The sequence below is a fragment of the Orycteropus afer genome, unplaced genomic scaffold (genome assembly GCF_000298275.1).
Source record: "Orycteropus afer afer isolate SDZICR_OR568_19922 unplaced genomic scaffold, OryAfe1.0 scaffold00020, whole genome shotgun sequence".
Taxonomy (NCBI): domain Eukaryota; kingdom Metazoa; phylum Chordata; class Mammalia; order Tubulidentata; family Orycteropodidae; genus Orycteropus; species Orycteropus afer.
In genome coordinates, this window is record NW_006921607.1 from 8,212,153 (window position 1) to 8,233,287 (window position 21,135).

General features: G+C 50.6%; 2 protein-coding genes across 2 annotated transcripts in view; both read left to right on the forward strand.

Annotated features, from left to right (window-relative positions):
* BPIFB3 (BPI fold containing family B member 3) overlaps nt 1–12,113 on the forward strand; it is an 18,035-nt gene extending 5,922 nt beyond the window's left edge. Inside the window, exons 6-15 of the mRNA XM_007934721.1 lie at nt 1,639–1,699; nt 2,478–2,569; nt 2,708–2,887; nt 4,702–4,755; nt 6,789–6,959; nt 7,991–8,058; nt 9,690–9,732; nt 10,436–10,499; nt 11,206–11,282; nt 12,084–12,113. Of these exons, the coding sequence (XP_007932912.1) occupies nt 1,639–1,699; nt 2,478–2,569; nt 2,708–2,887; nt 4,702–4,755; nt 6,789–6,959; nt 7,991–8,058; nt 9,690–9,732; nt 10,436–10,499; nt 11,206–11,282; nt 12,084–12,113 (840 nt within the window). The remainder of the gene's footprint in view (nt 1–1,638; nt 1,700–2,477; nt 2,570–2,707; nt 2,888–4,701; nt 4,756–6,788; nt 6,960–7,990; nt 8,059–9,689; nt 9,733–10,435; nt 10,500–11,205; nt 11,283–12,083) is intronic.
* An 8,474-nt stretch (nt 12,114–20,587) lies between these two features.
* BPIFB4 (BPI fold containing family B member 4) overlaps nt 20,588–21,135 on the forward strand; it is a 32,345-nt gene continuing 31,797 nt past the window's right edge. Inside the window, exon 1 of the mRNA XM_007934722.1 lies at nt 20,588–20,696. Within this exon, the coding sequence (XP_007932913.1) occupies nt 20,588–20,696 (109 nt within the window). The remainder of the gene's footprint in view (nt 20,697–21,135) is intronic.

Here is a 21,135-nt window from a genome sequence, read left to right on the forward strand (position 1 = left end):
CAACTCACTGCCATGGAGTCAGATCCAACTCATAGTGATCCCTCCTTGGGTTTCCGAGGCGGTATCACTATGGAAGTAGATTGCCCAACCTTCCTTCCGTGGAGTGGCTGGTGGGTTTGAACCACCAGCCTTCTGGTTAGCAGTCAAATGCTTTAGGCACTACGCTACCAGAGCTCTGAGCCTTGTGCTTAGAATCCAGAAAATCATGTATGTGTCTATTAAGGCATCAGAAATTAGACATATTACAATGTCTAATTATAATATTATATATATCAAATTATAATATGATTATAAACTATTCAAGGAAGCTTGTCCAGGGCCTTCCTGGCTTCCACAGGGGAAGCAAACCACACTTGAGGAAAGCTGGTCTGGCCCCATCCTGCTTTTGCTGAGATAGGGCCTTGCAGTGGTCACACAGCCAGTAGGGGGCATCGCAGCTTCCTGACACCCAGGCCTGGCTGTGTCTCCCTTGTGAATCCTTGGGAAGAACGTGTGTGTGGAGCAGGCAGGGATGGGCCGAGGGTTGTTAGAACTGCTCAGGCTTGAAGAAACTTAGCACAAGTGAGAAGCTCCCAGCAGGGGCCTCTCAGGTGGATTTCAACAAAGGAGTGTGGGTGTATTTAAAGTCTATGGGACCCAGACCATTTTGGTCTGGAAGACGGGCTTTGTGTGACCTGAAAGCGGTTTTTAAAGTAAGAGTTCATTGCCAGCATTTGGAGAGTGGAGATTTCTCTTAACAATCCGGATTTCTAGCTTCTCTTGTGCAATTAGCCAATTCAGCCATCCTGGAGGTTATACATGGCTAGTGCCAAGGAGGGTTGCTTCCCCTGCCAAGACAGCCCTTTCGGGCCTCCTCCTGTCCATTCTGTGACATGCCTGACCCAGGGGTCCTGGAGTTTGGGAACCTAAGTTTAAATACTGCAACCCTCTTCTCTCTCTGCAAACAACTTTGTGACCTTGGGCAAGTTGCCCATCTTTTCTGGGCCTGGCTCGCCCCAGCTGTAGAATGAAGGGGCTGTGGACTCAAGATTCTTGAATTCTAGACTCAGGGCTCTGGAAGTTGCCCATCTGCTCCCTGGTTCTCACTGCACAGGAGTTTTGAGGAAACAAGTAGTAGTGTGGGTGGTAGACATTCTGGAGCCGGGCTCCTCTGGTGGAGGGGAGGAGGTGCCCCTTCAGGGGCCTTAATTTTACTATCCTGGAGCCCCAGGGCTCTGGCCTCTTCATGCCCACCTGAGAATGGTGGGGGACATCTGAGACATCAATGGGAATCACAGTCACCTGTGATTTCTCAAAGAAAGGCTTTGTGGCCACACTCCAGCTGGCCTCTGAAATGTGTCATCCCCCAGCATCCTTTGGGGTTTCCTGATGGGGCCCATGTAACAAATGGAAGCAGGGCTTGGGGACCCTAGCCCTTGGCACCCCTCATTCCATCTTCTGAGGCTTGCGACCCAAGCCCAGACACCAGGCTGTCCTCTGCCTCACACTCTGTGTGCCCCATTAGTGTCCATGTCCCACCTTGCCTTGGCCCCTGGGGCTGAATAAGAAATCATTTAAAGGAAAGGTAGCCTAGCCACCTCTGGGCCACACTGGGGTTCATGTTTGTTTTTCCCCCAATGTCTGTCTCCCCTGATGTAGCTCTGCCCCGTGGTGGACAGTGTGCTGGGCGTGGTGAATGAACTCCTAGGCGCTGTGCTGTGTAAGTTGGGGCCCAGACCCCTCCTCTGTGCCCCCTTCCTTTCCCCTTGCGGCCTGTGGCCAAGGGGGTGGGAGTACAAAGGGGAAAGGGAAGGGGTGGAATTCTGGAACTTTTCACTTCCTCCTCACACTGATGAGGCCGCCATTTTGGTAAGGCCTATTGGTGGAGCCCTGAACTGCAGCTGGTTCAGCAGGTCATGGGGACTTGGAGCCTTGCAGTTCTCCACCCAGTGGGGCTTTAGGCCAGCATTTAATGAGCACCCACACTGGATCTGGCTCTGCCAGAAATGCAAAGCAGCTGTTATTACTGATGTCGTTACTGGACGTGGAAGACGACTAAGGCCCAGGAAGCTTAAAGGAACAGCAGACCCCAGTCTCTTTGTGCCTCGTGGAGATGCAGATGTGTTTTGTGTTCACAAAAGTACTTTGAAAAGTTTAAGAAGACACAACCAGGGCAAAGATAGAAAACTTAGAGTAGACATGTCTCTCTGTGTGGTGTTACAGGAGAGAGGCAGGGCAGCCACATGGTTAGTGGCACCAGCTCTGAAGGATGGGCAGGCCTGGGTTTGAATCCTGGCTTTGTCACTGTGTGGCTTGTATGGCCTTGGCTGGTGAATTCCTTTGCCTGAGCCTCACTTTCCTTATCTGTAAAACGGGATGACAGTAGCACTCAACTGAATACTTAGTACAGTGCTGGGCGTTTAGTAGGAACTCGATAAACGGAAAAAGAAACTATTATTATTGGGGCCTGGGCTCACAGAGTCTTTCACCCCATGCAGCCCTGGTGCCCCTTGGGGCTCTTGGATCCGTGGAGTTCTCTCTGGCTACACTGCCTCTCATTTCCAACCAGTACATAGAGCTGGACATCAACGTGAGTGTCTGCAGAGGCCCTGCCTGAAGCTGGGTGTGGGGTGTGGTCCTGGTGGGGGCTGCTTAGGGGATGCTGCGTCATGGCTGGATGAATGAGCAGCTCTGAGAGCTTCCCATATCCTGTTTCTTGCACCTGCAGCCCATTGTGAAAGGTGTAGCTGGTAACATCATCGACTTCCCTAAGCCTCCCAAGCCTGTTAAGGTTCCCCCTAAGGAGGACCACACATCCCAGGTGACAGTGCCACTGTACCTCTTCACCACTGTGTTTGGACTCCTGCAGACCAATGGTGCTCTTGACATAGACATCACCTCTGAGCTGGTGAGTGTGGCAGCGGGGGACACTGGCTTGGGGGCTTCTGCTGACCTAGTCACATTATCCCTACTCAGCATTGCCAAGCCCTCTTCTCTGTCACAGGAGTTAGACAGATTTAGAACATGCATGGCCACTGGCCACGCCTGTACTTGTAGTGCAGATTCTAATCGTTGTCCCCTACTTGGCTACACCTGAGAGAGGCCTCTGAATCCTTCTCAACACATCCTCTCGGAAGCCACATCCAATTGGTCAGAACTTGGTGAAGTGGAGCCAATACTCTACCCTGTACCAAACGAGCCTTCCCAGAGTTGAAGCCATAACACTACTGTGTAAATGGCTGACATTCTTAGGGCTTTCTTAGAAGAAGATTCGAGTTGGAGAGAAGAAAACTAGGGTTGGACTGAGCCAAACAAAGGTCACTTGGACATTTGTTCTGAAGCTTCTGAGACCTCTCTGTGCCCATTCTGGCCCCTCTCACATCCTCACAGATGTCTGGGAGCCCATCTCCAAGAAGCCCCATCAGAAACACTGTCTTGGTCTCAGGCCTCTCCAGAGGCAGTGACCTCTGACCCTGTGGCCTTCCTACCCACGTTTCAAGCCCAAAGGAGCAGGGGTTGGTCACTCCCTGGAGGGGAGTCCTAGTCAGCGGAAGGCTTCATGTGTGAGAATATGGGTATATGTGCATGTGAGTACTGGTGACAGAGAGGAAGGGTTCACAGCTGAGTGTTGAATGTGTGTCTGGGAATCCTGACTCCAAGAGAGTGTGTCTCTGTGTTTATCCTGTAAGACCAGGTCTGTTCTGAGAAGCTGACATGTTGTTCAAAGATCTCAAACACCAGGGCTCTAGGGGCCAGTGAGGTGGCAGAATGAGGGAAACAGGACTGGTGGGACTGCAGTGAACTGGGGAGCCTGTGCCCCATCTCTTGTGTGATTGCCACTTAGCTGCCTCTAGGGGGTACTGGGCCAGTGTGACCAGATTGTCCAACTTTTCAATGAAATTGGCAAGTACATATGTGTCTTCTAGATTTATAAATATTGGAAGCAAACTTAGTGTTTGAAAATACTGTCTGGGTAAAAGATAAAAATCTCTGGGATTAGGTTTGGTTCCTGGGCCTTCAAGTTGAGAGCTCTGGCAGGGTGGTTAAAAAGTTCTGGTTAAAAGGTTACCTGCTGTATGCCCCTGGGCAGAAGCCTCAGTTTCTCCACTTGTGAAATGAGGGAACCATAGCATCCACCTCTTCAAGGTGTTATGAAGGTGAAGTGACCAAAGCCATGAGAAGTCTTTAGCATGTACCTGGTATGTGGTAAAACCAAACTCACTGCCATTGAGTCAAACCCAAGTCATAGTGACCCCTCCTTGGGTTTCCAAGGTGGTATCACTATAGAAATAGATTGCCCAACCTTCCTTCCAGGAGTGGCTGGTGGCCAGCCTTCTGGTTAGCAGTCAAATGCCTTAGGCACTATGCTACCAGAGCTCCTGGTATGTGGTAAGGGCTCAGTAATAAAGGAGCTCTGGTGGTATAGGGTCTAAGACATTTGACTGCTGCTATCCAGAAGGTTGGTGGTTCAAACCCATCAGCCACTCCATGGAAGGAAGACAGGGCAATCTATTTCCATAAAGATTTACTGCCTTGGAAACCCAAAGGGGCTTGCTATGAGTCAGAATTGACTAGATGGCAGTGAGTTTTAGTTAGAACAAAAATGGGTGCTTATAGGGATGTGTGTGTAATTGGTTTGTGGATAGACAGGATACTCTGTGTGTGTTGAGAGATTCCTGCCCTGTTGTGTTCACACCTTTGCCCATTTGTTCTTGGTTCCAGGTTCCCAACAATGTCCCACTGACAACCACAGACCTGGCAGCTTTGGCCCCTGCGGTGAGTGACCCTCTCACGTTTGGGAGCTGTGGGCTTTGATCATTGCAGATCTGAGAAACCTGAGTGCAACTCCAGAATCTTTCTCAATGAAGTTCTCTAGGCAGCCTGCGTTCAAATATTGAGTCCAAATTCACACTAAAGTGTGAGTGACTAATACCTGATCGTTTCCTAATAACAACTTTCGCTTGGAGAGGAATGATCAAGGTTTGGATGCCCCTGTAGTCGATTGGGCATTCATCCTGTGGCTGTTCCTTCTCTATCAGGCAGAGGGTAGGATGGGACTCTTTGCAGGTTACTGAGTCTTCTCCCTCAAGTGCCTTACTACATCTTGGTCCCGATCTTCTCTGTCCCCAGAGAGAAAACTGAGGGCACTGACGTTAGGGAGGAAAAGAGCAGGGAGCAGAGTCAAGGAGATTGAGTGGTGGGCATCAGTATGTGACAGCAGGGCCTAGCCTCAGCTTTCCTGTCTATACAGCTGCATCTGGACCAGCCACTTTCCAGCTATGAGAATCAGAATTCACACTGAGGTTAAAATGACTGCTACAAGGTCCTTATGAGAAAACAGATTCGAATGAAGGTTGGAAAGAGGCCAAGAAGGCCTGGGTTTCCACTAAAGTGGGTGGAGGGAGGAGCTGAGTTTAGGGACACAGAAGACACACTCTGAGTCTTTGGAGGTGGTGACTCAAAGCAGCTTCAGTGGGGAGTGGGTGGGGCCTCCACTTCTTGGGAGTCCCTTGGCTAAAGGGCACAGGAGTCATACACAAGGGCTGACCGAGGTTAGACATCGAGAAGAACCTCCTAAGGCAGGGGTTGTAATAGCAGAGAGAGACTTGGGGGAACCAGAAACGGCAGGGCAGGGACATGTGGGTGCAGTGTTTGGGAGGTATCCCTCCAGCGCAGGGAGGCTGGATTTGCCACTCGAGGGCTAAGCCTTTGTTCTCTGCTCTCTGGCCTCCAAGCATCAGAACTTAAGGCACCCCTGCTGCGTCTAGTGCTATGGCTCCAGATTCTGCAGACACATGAGGGTGGGATCTGGTGGTTCTCCGTCTTTATGATCCCGCAACTCTCAGAACCTGGCTTGAGGAATTGACTCTCCAAATTCCATCATTTAAGTGTCCTGAGGGTAGCAATTCTATCTCAGGGTTACTAAATTATATATTCATTCTGTCAATCACCTAATTATCTCTTGAGCACCTACTATGTACCAGGATCTCTGCTAGGTGCTGAGGATGCAGAAGGGGCAAAAGACGAAAAGTAGACAAAAACCCCTGTGCTCGAGGAGCTGCCGTTCTGAGGGGGTGACAGGCACTGAGCAAATGAACAAGTGGAGTATGAACAGAGGCAGGAAGTGGAGGAGAATAGAGTGGTGCAGGTGGATTAGGGGTGTGGGCGGTATGATGAGCCCACCTGCGGATAGGACATTTGAGCAGAGGCCTGAAGGAGGTGAGGACTCAGCCATGCAGGAGCAGACCAGATTAGCAAGTGCAAAGGCCCTGAGGTGGGAGCTGCAGGCAGGTTGGAGGAGTAGTAAGCGAGGTGGCCAGGGAGTCTAGAGAGGAGAGAGTGGGAGGGGCAGTGGAGGGGGGTGAGGTTGAGAGGAAGGCAGGGAACAGATCATGTAGGACCTTGAGGGCCTGGGTGAGGACTTTGACCCTGAATGGTGCTTCCATGGCTTGGTGTTCCCCCACCAGAATGGCCGGCCTCTGTGGTTCAGGGCATGTCAGCATGGTGCCTGGTGCACAGTAGGGGCTCAGGAGTGTTGACTGCCTGATGGATTCTATTAACAGGCATCTAAGCCCCCCTCAAGGAGCTCTGGTGGTGCAGTGCCTAAGGCATTTGACTGCTAACCAGAAGGTTGGCACTTCAAACCCACTAGCTGCTCTGAGGAAGGAAGTTGGGGCAGGCTACTTCCCTAACGATTTACTGCCTTAGAAACTCAGTGGAGTTGCTATGAGTCAGAATCAACTCGATGGCGGTGAGTTTGGGTTTGGGTTTCTAAGCTGCCCTCCCACACCTGCTCTGCCTCTCTCCAGGCACTGGGGAAATTGCCCCCGTATGAGCACCTGCTGCTCTCACTGCGGGTGAAGGAAGCACCCACCGTCACGCTCCAGAGCAAGAAGGCCACGGTCTCCATCACAGCGGCCATCCACGTGCTGTCCTATGCCCCTAAAGGGACTCCTGAAGCCCTCTTTGACCTGAACGGGGTGAGTGGCTGAGGGGCAGGGGCTTGGCTCTGGGGCTGGTCCACCCAGGCTTCTGGGGAGGTTACTTTTGACTTCAGCAAGGGAGGGGGGCTGCTGGCACAGCACTGCAAGGCCCCTTCCCCCCATTGTCCTCACCTGGGCTGAGACTGAGTGCCTACCTAGACACCCACTGGCTCCCTCCTCACACATCTGACACGTCCAAGGCCTGTCCGCTCGCTTCTTGGGCTCTCAGGAATTGCTCCCTGTCTTCCCAGCCCCTCTGTGCTCAGCCGTCTCTTGGACTGTAGCCACGCTCCACTAGTTTTCCCAAGCACACATCTGAGCAGCAGCAGACCCCTCTCCGGCTCTCCCTCTGCCCTGGTGCCCCATCACCAAGCTCCTGATCCTGGCATTGAATGACTTCCTGCCTCATCCTTGGGCTTGCCCATCCTGCACCCTCAGCTACTTGAGGCAGCCTAGGTCCCACCTCCTTGCCTTTGTTCAGCATCCACCTAGAGTGCCATCTCCCCCCTTCCCTGACTGACTATTCATCTTTCAACTCAGCTGAGGTGTTACCTTCTGGGGGAGGCTTTCTTTACCCCTCTTCACCCCTTTGCAGCCCCTAGGCTGCTTCTCATATGGCACTGATCACTCTCACTTTTTTAAATTATGATTTGGGTGAAAGTTTACAGAGCAAATTCATTTTCCATACAGCAGTTTGTGCACATTTTGTTTCCTGACATTGATTGCAATCCCCACAGTGTAATAGCTCTCTTCCCACTTCCTCCTTGTGGTTACCTCTTCCCTGTGTCCTTCTTCAATCACTCTCACTTTTAATAACGCTCTGTTCCTTGAACACCCAAACTTGTAAGTTACCTCTCCAGTGCCCAGTATGAAACTTAACACACAGTAGGACCACAGAAAGGGTGAGGGAGGGGACAGATGATTGACATTCACTGATGGCCACCTTTTCTGCAAGGCAGACCTGTCTTGCCAGCTTGTTCTGCTGAATTTGAGGTGAGGGCAAAACTTGGCCATTTTTTCCCATGCAGGTTATAACTCTGAATGCCCAGTTGGCTCCCTCGGCTACTAAGCTGCACGTCTCCCTGTCCCTGGAACGGTAATGTGGGGTCCTGGGCCTTGTCTTTGTTGTTGTTGTTGTTGTTGTTGTTTGCCGTCGAGTCGGACCCGACTCATAGCGACCCCTCCTTGGGTTTCCGAGGCAGTATCACTACGGAAGTAGATTGCCCCATCTTCCTTCTGAGGAGTGGCTGGTGGATTTGAACCGCCAGCATTCTGGTTAGCAGTCAAGTGCCTTAGGCACTACGCTCCCAGAGCTCCTAGGCCTTGTCTTTAGGAACAAGAATTAGAGGCTGGCGGGACCCATCTGCCATTTGTTGAGCATCAGTTAGATTGCAGGTGCTCTCCCAGCTTCATCCTTGCCAAGACCTGCCTGGGAGGGGGACATGTTAGCCCATTTTACAGATGAAGGATCTTCAGAGCTGACCTTCTTCCACTGCACCCCATAGCTGCTCAAAATCTAGAACTAGGAGATAAACCAGGCAGGAAATGGAGTCCGAACTCCTGAATTATCAGCCTCATATACTAAAAGCCAAGCTAACTGGCCCCAAATGTTGTAAAATGCTTTGTTATACTTGAGACTTTTTCTGATCTCCCTTCCCATCACCTCACTGTGGTAATGAGGCATCGTGATAATAATAATCGAGGTGATGAGGCCAAAGCAATCCTTCCTTCCACTTTGCAGTTTGCAGATCACGCTGCAGATCCAGGCTTATGTGTTGGGTTGTCTGCGGGACTGTGTCTACGGTCTGGGCCTCCACACTCCAGGTCCGCTGCTCTCACCGTGGCCCAGGCCTGGGGCTGTCTGTCCCTGCCTGGATGCACGGGCTTTCCCAGAGCTCTCTGGGATCTGCCTGTCCTGAGCTGTGGGCCCCCAGTGTTCACCTGACCCCATGCCAGTGCCCCTCAGGCCCCTTGGGCACCTTCTGCTCCTCACACGGTTCCAGTGCTGCCCAATCTCCACCCCGGACAGATGCCTTGGCCACGGCCTGGGGCAAGCTCCATCTTTCCAGGGACAGTTTGTGGCTCAGCCCTTCAGAAAGTAGGGACCTGTGTCCAGCTCTGGTCCAGCCCTGGTGCTTGCCCTTGGGCCAGCCATGGTCCATCAGTGGGTTGCTGCTTTTAGTGAGTGCCTGCTGTATGTAAGGTGTCCTGTGTCCATTGTTCAGTCTGGGGGAGGGTGACTCCTCAGAGATGTTCAGCCACTTGCCTAGAGTGAAACAGTTGCAAATCAGGCCGTGGAATCACAGGTAGTAGTCACCCTCTAGACCAAACCAAACCAAACCAAGCCCACTGCCATCAAGTTGATTCTGACTCATAGCAGTTCTACAGAGTAGAACTGCCCCATAGGGTTTCCAAGGCTGCAAATCTTTACAGAAGCATACTGCCTCATCGTTCTCCCTCAGAGTAGCTGTTGTGTTCATACCCCCAACATTTTGGTTGGCAGCCAAATGCTTAACCACTACACCACTAGAGTTCCTTAGATCCCTCCAGATCCATTTGACAGGCAGGAAAACTGTCAATGCTGGACAGAGGCAGAGTTGGGCCTCGAACCTTGTTTCCTGATCCCTGTGAGCTGTGGTTGGGCAGGTTGGGAGTGGAGCTTGTCGGGGAGCAGGATGGCCTGCAGCAGGTAGTTGGAAACCTCAACATCTCTCTTCTCTCCATTAGGCTCAAGGTCAAGCTGGCCTCCTCCTTTTCCCAGCCCTTTGATGTAAGTTCCCGGGATGGTGAGCAGCTTGGTGGTGGTAAAGGTCTTCAGGTGGGGGTTGGAAGGGGAGTGGAGATGAATTATAGTCCATATAGTGGAGTTGGCCTCAGTTTGGGCTCTGCCTGAACAAGCTATAGAGGGCATGTGTGTGTGTGATTGTGTAAAATAATAAGCATTGAGGAAAGTGAATTTCATGATCTTCCAAGGTCTTGGACCCTCACAACATTGTAAACATCTAGAACCTCACAAGGGTCTAACATTCTGAAACTTTACACAAGTAATACATTTCCCAAATTCAGAAAGTTCTAAAATTTCAGAGCCCCATAGAGCCCTGAGGTTCCTGCTTCTCTCAGAGTTCTGAGGTTCTGGAATCTCACAATGGTCTCAGGTTCTAGAACGTTCTAAGGGTCCTTATACTGACAGAGATGTCACAGAGTTCTACTAGAGCTGGGCACATCTTCCTCCCTCTTTCCCAGGCATTGCCTCCCTATAGGCCCTGGAGCCCCTTCCTCCAGGAAGGTGTCTCTTCCGAGCTCATGTGGCCAAGGCAGAGTCATTTTGGTGATGAGTGGATGGCCCACCCCGGGGAGTCCTACCACCAGCGGGAGCTGTGTCCTCAGGCTTGGGGTGGGGGGAAGCTGGGGCTCTGGATTTCCCTTCCTGGGAAGGAGTGAGCCTGTGAAGCCCTCTGTGTGCTCTGTTGCAGGCGTCCCGTTTAGAAGAATGGCTCAGTGATGTGCTCCGGGTGGCTTATGTGCCGAAGCTCAATGGTATGGGTGGCCTTCACTGTCTTCTCAGACACATGGAGTGGCTGAGTTTGGGACTGTTTAATTTATTCCCTCTCGTCATCGTTCTGGTGGGGACACTGAGGCCAGAGAGGGGTTGGTCCCCCACTGCTAAGATTTTTATACTGAAGTACCAATGTTTTCATTCAAAAAACGTTAGTACCTACATCATGCTGGGCTCTGGGCCTTGAGATGAATCTAACCCAAGTCCTGTCCTCAAGCTCACAATTGATTGGGAAATAGTTATACATACAAATGATTAGATTATAGACAACCCAGGATGTACAAGGGACTGAGGGAGCCTCACCGAGGCTTTGCTGAGGGGAGCCAGTGATGAAAATACAGAAAAGGGGCATTTTTGTTTGGGTTTAGAAGTATGAAAAGGGGTTTTCTAGTAGTTGCCAAGAAGAGAAATGACTGGCTTAAGGAAAGTGGTAGAAATAGGTCACCAGTCCCACCCTTCAAACCAAAAAACCAACTCACTCCCATCGAGTTGATTCCAACTTGTAGTGACCCCCTTTGGGTTTCCCAGGTGGTGAATCTTTATGGAAGTACATTGCCCGAGTCTTCCTTTCGTGGAGTGGCTGGTGGGCTTGAACCACCAACCTTCTGGTTAGCAGTCAAATGCCTTAGGCACTACATCACCAGATCCCCCCACGTATCTTTGCTTTCAACTATTCCCTCTTTACAGTGGATCTGGATGTTGGAATCCCCCTGCCTAAGGTTCTCAATGTCAATTTTGCCAATGCAGTCCTGGACGTTATAGAGGTGAGTGTCCCCTGCAGATGTGGCCCAAATGGGCCATTAGTTTATCTCTAGAGGGCCTTGCTTGAAATTCATTAGGGGGATTCCTCTGGTTTGCACCATTTTCTAAATTGCTGAGAGAATTACCAAGTACTTAATTTGGGGGATGGCAAATATGTGGTAAGTGTGCTCTCACTCCTTCTGTGCCATAGCAGACATTGCCAATCGATCCCAGAGTTCTTTCCTGTTGAATTCAGACACATGCTCTGGTTTTCAAGGATGGAACCTCATATTCTTACAGAATCACATTTATGCTGTTCTGGAGATGGCACATACATGGGCTGCCTCTCCTTTATCCTGTGCCAGTGGCAGACATGGCTAATTTATCTGACACCTTTTCTTGCTCAGTATTAACGTGACCTCACAATCTTTCTCAACCCAGCATAACTTTGAGCCTTGGAATGACCCTGGGAGGTAGGCAGACTAGGGAGTTCTGTACCCATTTTTCAGATGAGGACTAAGTCTGAGGGAGGTAAAATTTCGGACCCAATGCCATACAGTAAATTAGTGGCAGAAGTAGACTTTGAGTTTGGGTCTCCTTAAATTTTAAAGTCAGCAACCTGACCTACACTGGGTGTCATTTATTCATTTGTTCATTTATCCATTCAAGACACTTTATGAGTGCCTACTGGGTTCCAGGTACAGTGCTCACCCCAGGGCAGGGGGAGGAACAGAGATGATAGCAGGGATGGATGTGGCAGGGGTGGTGGGCACAAAGACTCAAAAGACTCAGAGGGTCTAACAGAGAACTCTTGCTCCTTGCAGAATGCTGTTGTGCTGACGGTGGCATCCTGAGGCTGAGAAGTGGCTACCATCCCTCCCTGTTGATTTCCAGAGTCCTATCCACCACTCACTCTGCCTCAATTTCCATCCCAGCCTCTAAGTCTGTGTTGGTGAAGCATCAGTATCGCATCTCCACCAGGCCCACCCAGGCACTCTGACCCTACAACTCTGCCCCAGTCTGAGTGGAGACTGCAGGGCTAGCCACAGGACTCTGCCTCTGAGAGGGCTTTGGGCCTCACTGGCAAGTCATGAGCTTTCAATAAACTACTTCCCTGGCTCAGTACCTCCAGGCTGGTTTATTCTCCAGTCATCCAGAGGCTGCTGGGCCTTTGTCTTCAGTGTCCTCCCAGACTTAGGCAGGAGCACCTGGGAATGAGGCGACTTGAGCCTGGTCATTATTGCAGCTTTGAGTCCTGAGCTTACTTGTTGGCCTAGGCAGCCTCTGTGTCCTGTCCTGCCTTCACTCCCTTCCCTGCCTTGATCTCTCTCCCTCTTTCTCCATTTCTCTAAATCTATCTTTCACTTCCTCTCTGTCTCTCTGAGTCTGTGTCTATCTGTGTCTGTGTCTTTGGGAAGCTTCTCAGAAGTGGCATCTGAGCTGAACTGTGAAGGGCAAATTGAAGTTTGCCAGAGAGAAAAGGAACTAGCATACCGGGATGTGAGGATGAATGAGACTGGGCTGCCCCGGAGGGATCCCCACTGGCTGTACATCAGGACAGACCTCAGAGCAAAGCTGTACCAAGCGCTCTTAGTGCCGATGGGGAAAGTGAAGCCAGAGAGGGGGCCTGACTGGCGCCCAAGGCCACACAGAAGCGGAATTGGGATGGGAATTTGGGGATCCTACCTCCTGGCACTGGACTCCTCCCTACCTCTTGGGAGTGGCCTCCTTAGTTCTGGGAAATGGCTCCAAGTTGGCACTAATGGGTGGGCCTTAGTTGAAGAGGTGCCAATGAGGTTTTGGTAATTGGATCAGAGGATTTGGGGATGAGGGGCATGCAGAGAAGAGTTGGAGCCCAACTGGAGGTTTGTCTACCATGAGGAATGGCCCTGATACCATCCTTCCATCACCCACCCATCGTCATCCATCCACCTTCAGCCAACTGCTCACTCACCCATCCTCCCCCATACAGCCATTCATTGGCTTCATCCATCTATCCACCTTTCTGTCTACCCTGTTGTCCCCTCCTCCTTCTCTCATCCATCTACCCTACATTTATTGGTACTAAATGCCAGGCCCAGTGTGAATGACATGTTAGGATTTAGTTCAACTCTTTTCTGACTCCAAGTGTCTACTGACTCCCATCCAGGATAGTGTACTGGTTAAATAAGTGGCTCAAGGGTTAGTGGCCTATGTTCAAATCCCATCCAAGCTGCTAACTAGCCATATGGCCTTGGATAAGTCATTTAATCTCTCTGAGCCTCAGTTTTCTCAATAACAGGATGATAAGCCAAAAAAATCAAACCTGCTGCTGTCAAGTTAGGAGCTCTGGTAGCGTAGTGCCTAAGGCACTTGACTGCTAAGCAGAAGGCTGGCGGTTCAAACCCACCAGCCCCTCCTCGGAAGGAAGATTGGGCAATCTACTTCTGTAGTGATACTGCCTCAGAAACCCAAGGAGGGGTCACTATGAGTTGGGTCTGACTCCACAGCAAATAACAACAACAGCTGTCAAGTTGATTCCTACTCATAGCTACCCTATAGGACAGGGTAGAACTTCCCACAGGGTTTAGACCCTAGAGACGGGAGAATTTTCATAGAGCTGTAATCTTTATAGAAGCAACATCTTTCTCTCATGGAGCAGCTGGTGGGTTCGAACCACCAAAACAATTACCAGCTGAGTGCTTAACCTGCCACCAGGGCTCCTTATGGGGATGATCGTAAGATGGTCATAGGGTTTTGAGGGCTAAATTGGCCATAGGATGATGACTTGCCTATTACTGTTGTTGCCAGGTGCCGTCAAGTCGATTTCAACTCATAGTAACCCTGTGCAACAGAGTAGACCTGCCACATAGGGTTCTCTAGACATTTTTAAGGCAGCAGATCACCAGGTCTTTCTCCTATGAAGCTGTTGGGTGGGTTCGTATCACAAACCTTTCAGTTAGCAGCCAGGTGCTTAAGCGTTGAACCACGAGGGCTCCACTCAACTGCTGTTAGCTTTTGTTCTTGCTGGATCATTTTACCTCCTGACGATGCCTTGTTCCCTCCTCTCTATTCCACATCCCTGCCTCAGCACCCTACGTCATCTCTCATGAGGACCACACCTGACCCTCCTTGGTTTCCCATCCTCCTCTCTTCCATCCTCCCTTCCTCTACCCCATCCTTAACCTTACATGACCATCTGGCCATCATCTCAAACCATCACTGACAGCCCCACAAGGCTGGATTCTTGTTACCAACAAGGTATCATCCACACTCCCAGTTTAGGCATTTAAGGCTGGTTGTGATCTGACCTCAGCCAATTCTTCCTGAGGTGTGGAAAGGGAGCAGAGTTGTCTGTGGGCCTCAGGTCCTCCTTTGTAAAATGGGACTAATGTAGCATTCAGTCATAGGTTGGTTGAGGATTAGATGAGACTATCCTTGTAAGAGCTCTGGTGGCATAGTGCCTAAGGCATTTGACTTCTAACCAGAAGGCTGACGGTTCAAACCCACTAGCCACTCCTCAGAAGGAAGACTGGACAATCTACTTCCATAAAGATACCATCTCCAACTCAATGGCAGTGAGTTCGGTTTGACTTTTTTTTTTTTGAATCCCTGTAAGGTACTGAGAAGAGGGGCTGGCGTATTGGCACATGGTCAGTGCTCTGCCCAGCCTCCTTTTCCTGGAGCCTCCCCCTTCCACAATGTGCCTGGCAAGCCCCACCGCCAGGGGAGCCTCTCAGTCGCTCTTACACTCACCACACTAGATTGTCGCTGCTGCTGTCTCATTGTCCCCCTCGAGAGCTCCCCAGAGTTGGGGGTGGCGTCTGCTTCATCATGGTGAGTCCCATCACTGCACAAAGTAGCAGTGAGGAAAAAACACATAACCACAGAAAAACTAAACCAGTTGTGAGTTGATTCCCACTCATGCTGAGCCCGTGTGCAGAGTAGAACTGCTTTGTAGGATTTTCAAGGCTGAGACCTTTGGAAAGCATGTTGCCAGGTCTTTCTTCTGAGGCACTTCTGGGTGGCCTAGTGTTTCCAACTTTTCAGATAATAGTCACTTACTTAACTGTTCGCACCCCCCAAGGAGTCCACGCTCATTATCTGGGGGGAAGTTGAGGCATGAGAAGGTTGAGTGACTCGCCCGAGGCCACACAACTAGGAAGTGATGAAGTCAGGATTTAAAGCCAGATCTGTCTCACTCCAGAACCTCCACATTGAAGGGGGAGGATAAAAGAAGACAGGAAGGGACCCTTCCTCTGGGAGCCCCCTTGTGGCTTTGGCAGCAGACAGTCCAGGAGGGGGACAGGGCTGAGTGGAGGGGTGAGTGGTGGGTGGGGCTGTTTCCTGATCTCTGAAGTCTCCTGCATGGCCCCCCACATGGCCCATGTGTGGGTGACTCACCTTTGGGCTCCTCTGAGGGAATCAGATGTCCCTCCCCCATCCTTGGCCAGCTCCAGACAAAGGTGCCCTTTGGACGCTAAGCCCAGGTGATCTCCCTGGCGCCAGGGCTGCACTAATCCTCTTGGGGTGGCCAGGGGGCCGCTGGGGGCAGGTGGTGTCATGGGCACCAAGGCCTGGCTGGTCTCAGGACTGAGGAAGACCAGGATAAAGCTTTGGGTAACCCTGTGTGTGCACTGCCCTCTACAGTTTAGTGTGCAGTGGTCCCTGTGGGCAGGGGAAGGGGGTAGGGAAAGAGACAATTGGCCTCTGTGCATTTTATTTGAGTTGAAAAGGTAATCTATCTGTTTAGTAAGCATTCCTATCACTTACTAACCAGAAGGCTGGCGGTTCAAACCCACCAGCCACTCCTCAGAAGGAAGGTTGGGCAATCTACTTCCATAGCGATACCGCCTTGGAAACCCAAGGAGGGGTCGCTATGAGTCGGGGCTGACTCGACAGCACATCACAGCAACTGCAACAACAACATCACTTACTAAATGCCATGCTACAGGGAGCACAGAAGTGTTAAACAAAAGAGGGCCAGGAGCCAATTTAACCCAGATAATTGTCATCATTTTGAGATGTCACTGCAAGTCTCTCAAGAGGAGGGAATTGAGGCACAGAGAAGGAAACCCATTGACACAAGTGTACACTCCTATCAAGTTGGGGCAGAGGCTGCACAGAGGCTGCCTTCATCAGGGGTAGAAAAAAAGAAGGGCTGGTGTTTGCTGAGCCCCCGAGACTCTGGATACATTCCCATGTAATCCCTGCAACTCTGCTGGGGAAGCACGATTATATTCATTTTGTAGTTAGTTAGACTGAGGCCAAGGGAAGAGTAATTGTTCCCGGCCTGATAGCTGAGACAGGATATGGCTACTCAAGTGTGTGCACTCTCGACTCTCAGCGCCCCACCCTGGAGCCCTTCCAGCTCTCACAGGGGATGGATAAGACATCCAGGGCTGGGGCTAAAGCTGTTTCCTCTTGCCTCAACTTGCCATCATGTGGAGCCTGCAGGGAACTGCATGTAGAGGATAAAAATACTGTCCACCAAGCACCTACTGTGTGCCAGGCCCTGTTCTCTCCATGGTTAAGCCACTTGATCCTTGTGATATCCTTCTGAGGTTGGGATGGTTTGATCACCAGCTTACAACCAAGGAAACAGAGGTTCAGAGAGAGCCGACAGCAGAATTCAAGTCCAGCAGCCACCCCAGAGCCTGTGCTCTTGTTACATCGATGCCCCCATTGCAGATGGGGAAACTGAGTCCCAGAGAGGGGCTGTCCTGGGGACACATGAGAGAAGCCAGTGGTGACATTGGCTGAGCTTGGCAGGACTTGAGGTCAGCCATGTTGCTTTCAGAGACCCAGGAAGGGAGGAGGAAGCACTTCCTTGTGGGGTTCAGGGCCCTCCATGTTTACTTTCGGCCCTGGCGGGGAGTGTGAGACATGCCCCCACCTCTTAGGACTTGGCAGGTAGGGAAAGTGGAATCACAGAAGAGGTGGCCCTGGGCTGGAGCTGGAGATGGGGTGAGCAAGGAGGCCTCAGAGGACTCCCAGTCCACTGGAGGGTAAAAGAACCCACTCCTTCATTCATTCACTACACCGGCATATGTGCCCATGCTGGGCTAAGAGTGGGGCACATGCCTGTGTTTACCTGGTTTACCTGGAGCAATCTCACCTCATTCTGGGGTCGAGAGCGCCCTGGGTGGTCCAGAGGAAGGATAGGGGCTTGGGATTATCAAGGAAAGCTTTCTGGAGGAGCTGACATTTCTGCACAATTTTGATAAATGGAGTTTGGACAAGGACATGCTAGATGGTAGGGATTTCGTGTGCAAAGCCCCAGAGGCAGGGAGGCCAGGGGCGATGGGAAGGGAACGGAGAGGATAAGCTCTGAGTGTGGAGGGCAGACCTCCTGGAATGCCAGAGGAAGAGGTCTCCATTGTACCTGGAGACAAAGGCAGCCACTGCAGGTCCTGGAGGGGCAGTGACTGCCTCTCAGGGTTGGGAGAAGAGATTGACTGGGAAGAGGCAGGAGGGAACTTTCTGGAATGATAGCGATAAGGGTGTGGGCCACATGGCTGTTCAGAATTGTCAAAATTCCGCAAATGCATGCTTAATGTTTGTGCATTGTGCTGTAGGTGAATTTTACATCTGAAGAGAAGAGTCACAAACCAATCTTGAACTCTAGGTAATGGCGTGTGTGTTGAAGTGTTTAGGGGGAAGTGTACTGTTTGTTGCCTGCAACTTTGAAATGTATCAAAAAAATAAAAAGATTAATGGTAGATGTGATTAGAGAAAAAGTATAATGAAATGATCACAGTAGATGTAGCTGGTGGGTATAAGGTGACTGCACATGGGTGTTCACTGATCAAGTCTTTAAACTTTACCACATGTGAAAATACCATAACAAGATTTTTTAGAGGGAGGCCGTCTGCAGGTCAAAGCTCATCTGCATGTTTTCTACACGTAGGCCCCAAATTGGAGGAGTCAGATCCACATCCATCTCCCTAAATCCTCCAATCAGCCCTTTGAGGCAGGTATTGTATCCATTTTACAGTAGGAAGCATGTGAGGCTCAGAGAGGGGAAATAACAGGCCCAAGGTCACACAGTGAGTTAGGGGTTAGATGGGGTTTGATCCTGGGTCAGCCCCATCCTGAGTCCATCTAGTTCAGGGCACATCTTGTCTGCCAAGACCATTTGAAATAGGCAGTGCCCATTGTAGAGCTGGAAACCTGATGCATTTGTGGGTGTTTCTGGTTCTCTGATCTGGAAGCCTAGCTGGGGTCTCCCGGAATATGCCCAGACCAGGGGCTGATAAACCCCAGCTCATGTGACACCGTCTGGGACTGAACACAGTTCTCGGAATTAACCAGAAACCGCAAACCCTTGTGGTTTTGGGGCTCAATGCCTGATTCGCATAGCAAATCTGAATTCCGGTCTCTCGTAATTACACGGTGTTTCCCTCTCTGGGTCCAGGCTCAGACTCCAGTGCTATATAAGGCTGACCTGTGACCAGACTCAGTCAAAAACAGAGGTCCTTGTGAAGGGAACCTCTCTGGACTGAGCTGCAGGGACCTCCCAGGGGTAAGGAGGAGCCCCTTTCTCATTCAGCGTCTAGGCTGGCAGGGGAAGGCTGAGGCCTGGGGAGGTGTCAGTGGCAGACTGGAAACCTGGCTGGGTGACTCTTCTCTGAGCCTCAGTGGTCTTGCCTGTAACATAGTCATGAGAACCTGTCAGGGATTGATGAAAAGGGCCCGAGTCGCACTGATAACATGCATGGACAGAGCTGCACACATCTCTCCCAGGAATGTTGGGTACCTTGGACCATTGTTACCTCCCTAAGACTCCTCAGCTGCTTGCTGATGCCAGAAATCCCTCCACTGGTGCCCATGTTTTAAACCGAAGGTGGTGATTTCTGTTAGAACACAGAGCTCTCAGGTGAGGAAGCCATGGGGGGAGGGCGGGAATCTTGCACATATTAGTCCTTCATATTCTAGTATAAATGAGTGTCTCCAGTCTTTTCCTGGGAGCAGATGCAGATGGGGAAAGAATTTGGGGGCTTTGCGAACTTCCAGAAAACTGAAGGCAGGGAAAAGAGAAGAGGATTCATAAGTGGAGGAGGCTGAAGCCAAGAATTTCACAGTTTGGCCTTGATGGGAGGCCATGTCCTGTGTTGATTATCTGTGGCTGGTGAGTGGATAGACCAGGCAGATGGAGTGAGAGAAATGGGCGAGGCCATGGAGGTAACAAAATGGAATCTCCTGGAGGCTCATCAGCTTGTCCCAAAATACCCGCTTCACCCACTCCTTCAGTCTCCTAGCACTCTCCACCCACTTCTTGGGGTCTGAAGTAATTGTCCCAAAACAATAACAATAGCTGCTGCTTACTAAGTGTGTACTAGGTACTAGAGGAACCCTAGAGGTGTAATGGTTAAGTACTTGACTGCTAAATGAAAGTTCGACAGTTTGAACCCACCAGGTCCTTTGTGGGAGAAAGACGAGGCAGTTTGCCTCTGTAAAGATTTACAGCCTTGGAAGTCCTATGGGACAGTTCTATTCTGTTCTATAGGGTTGCTATGAGTTGGAATTGACTTGGTGCCAATGGGTTTTTTGGTATGAGGTACTAGGTCTGATGTGTTAGTGACTCAGAAGCAGATATTCAAAAAAGGTAAGATCCCTTCCCTAAAAATTAGAACCCAGATAACTCCAATACAGAGCCATTCATCTCTAGATTAAGAAGACTCTCCTACAAAGAGGTGGGAAAGAGTATTTGCTTGTTGGCTGGATGTATGGGAGGGTGGCTAGATGGCTGTGTGGGTGGAATGATAGAAGGATGGATGAATGGATAATTGGACATTTGACTGGCCTTCTAGCTGGTTGGATGATGGATGGATGATGGAGGTATAAGAAGACAAACAGATGAGTGAGTGGTGATGGATGGATGGATGGTTGGATGGATAGGTGCATAGATGAATAGGAAGGGGAGAATGGATGGTTGGATGAGTAGATGGAGAGGTGGATGGAGAGGTGGATGGTAGATGCTAGAGAGTGTTCTCCAGCTCCTGCTTGCAATCAGCTTGCTATTTTAGATGGAAATTTCTATTACCTCTCCCCCTTGAGGCTCCATTTAAAAATCTCGGTTTAGGAGATAATCAGACATCCCAGAGCACTGGAGCAGTTTGGTTATTGTCTGCTTTGTGCCCCCAGATTCATTTCAGTTTGAAAAACTCAGCAGGTTTCTGAAATTCTGAGCCTTACCCCACTGTGTGATGTGTGCTCAGTTTTCCCTGTCTCTGGGCCTCAGAGTCTGGCTATGGCTCATGGCAGGGGCTGGCCTCCACTTGCTGGCTAGGGTGATGATGCAGAGCCATCTGATACCCTGTCTCCTCAGTAGGGAAGCAGTACCAATATGTGGACGACATGGTATGTGGCTGCCCTGTCCATGGCAGCAGTGTGTGGTATCCGCCAAGAGACAAATACTGTCCTCAGGGTTACCAAAGACGTGCTGAGCAATGGTGAGTCCAGCCTACAGTGGGGATGGACATGGGGTGGGTGGAGCAGACCAGCCAACTCTGAAGGACCCTCTTCATTGGCAGATTCCACATCAGATGTCCAAATGAATTCTCTCTGGGCCTCAGTTCCACCCTTTTCTTTTGACTGCCATTTCCTGAGCACCTGCTGTGTGCCAAGTACCATGATGGAGACTTTATGCTCCCATCCCTTGAGGCAGTAGAGAGAAGTAACTGGGAGGTTGGGCTCTAAAGTCAGTCTCCCTGGGGTTCAGATCCTGACTATGTGACCTTAAGGCCATGACTTGAGTTCTCTGAGCCTCAGTTTCCTCATCTGCAAATGGGCCTAATTATGGTTCCCATTTCAGGGGACTGATATGAGAATTAAATGAGAGGGTCTCTGCAAAAACAGCATAGCTCCTGGTACTCATACATACGCATTCATGCA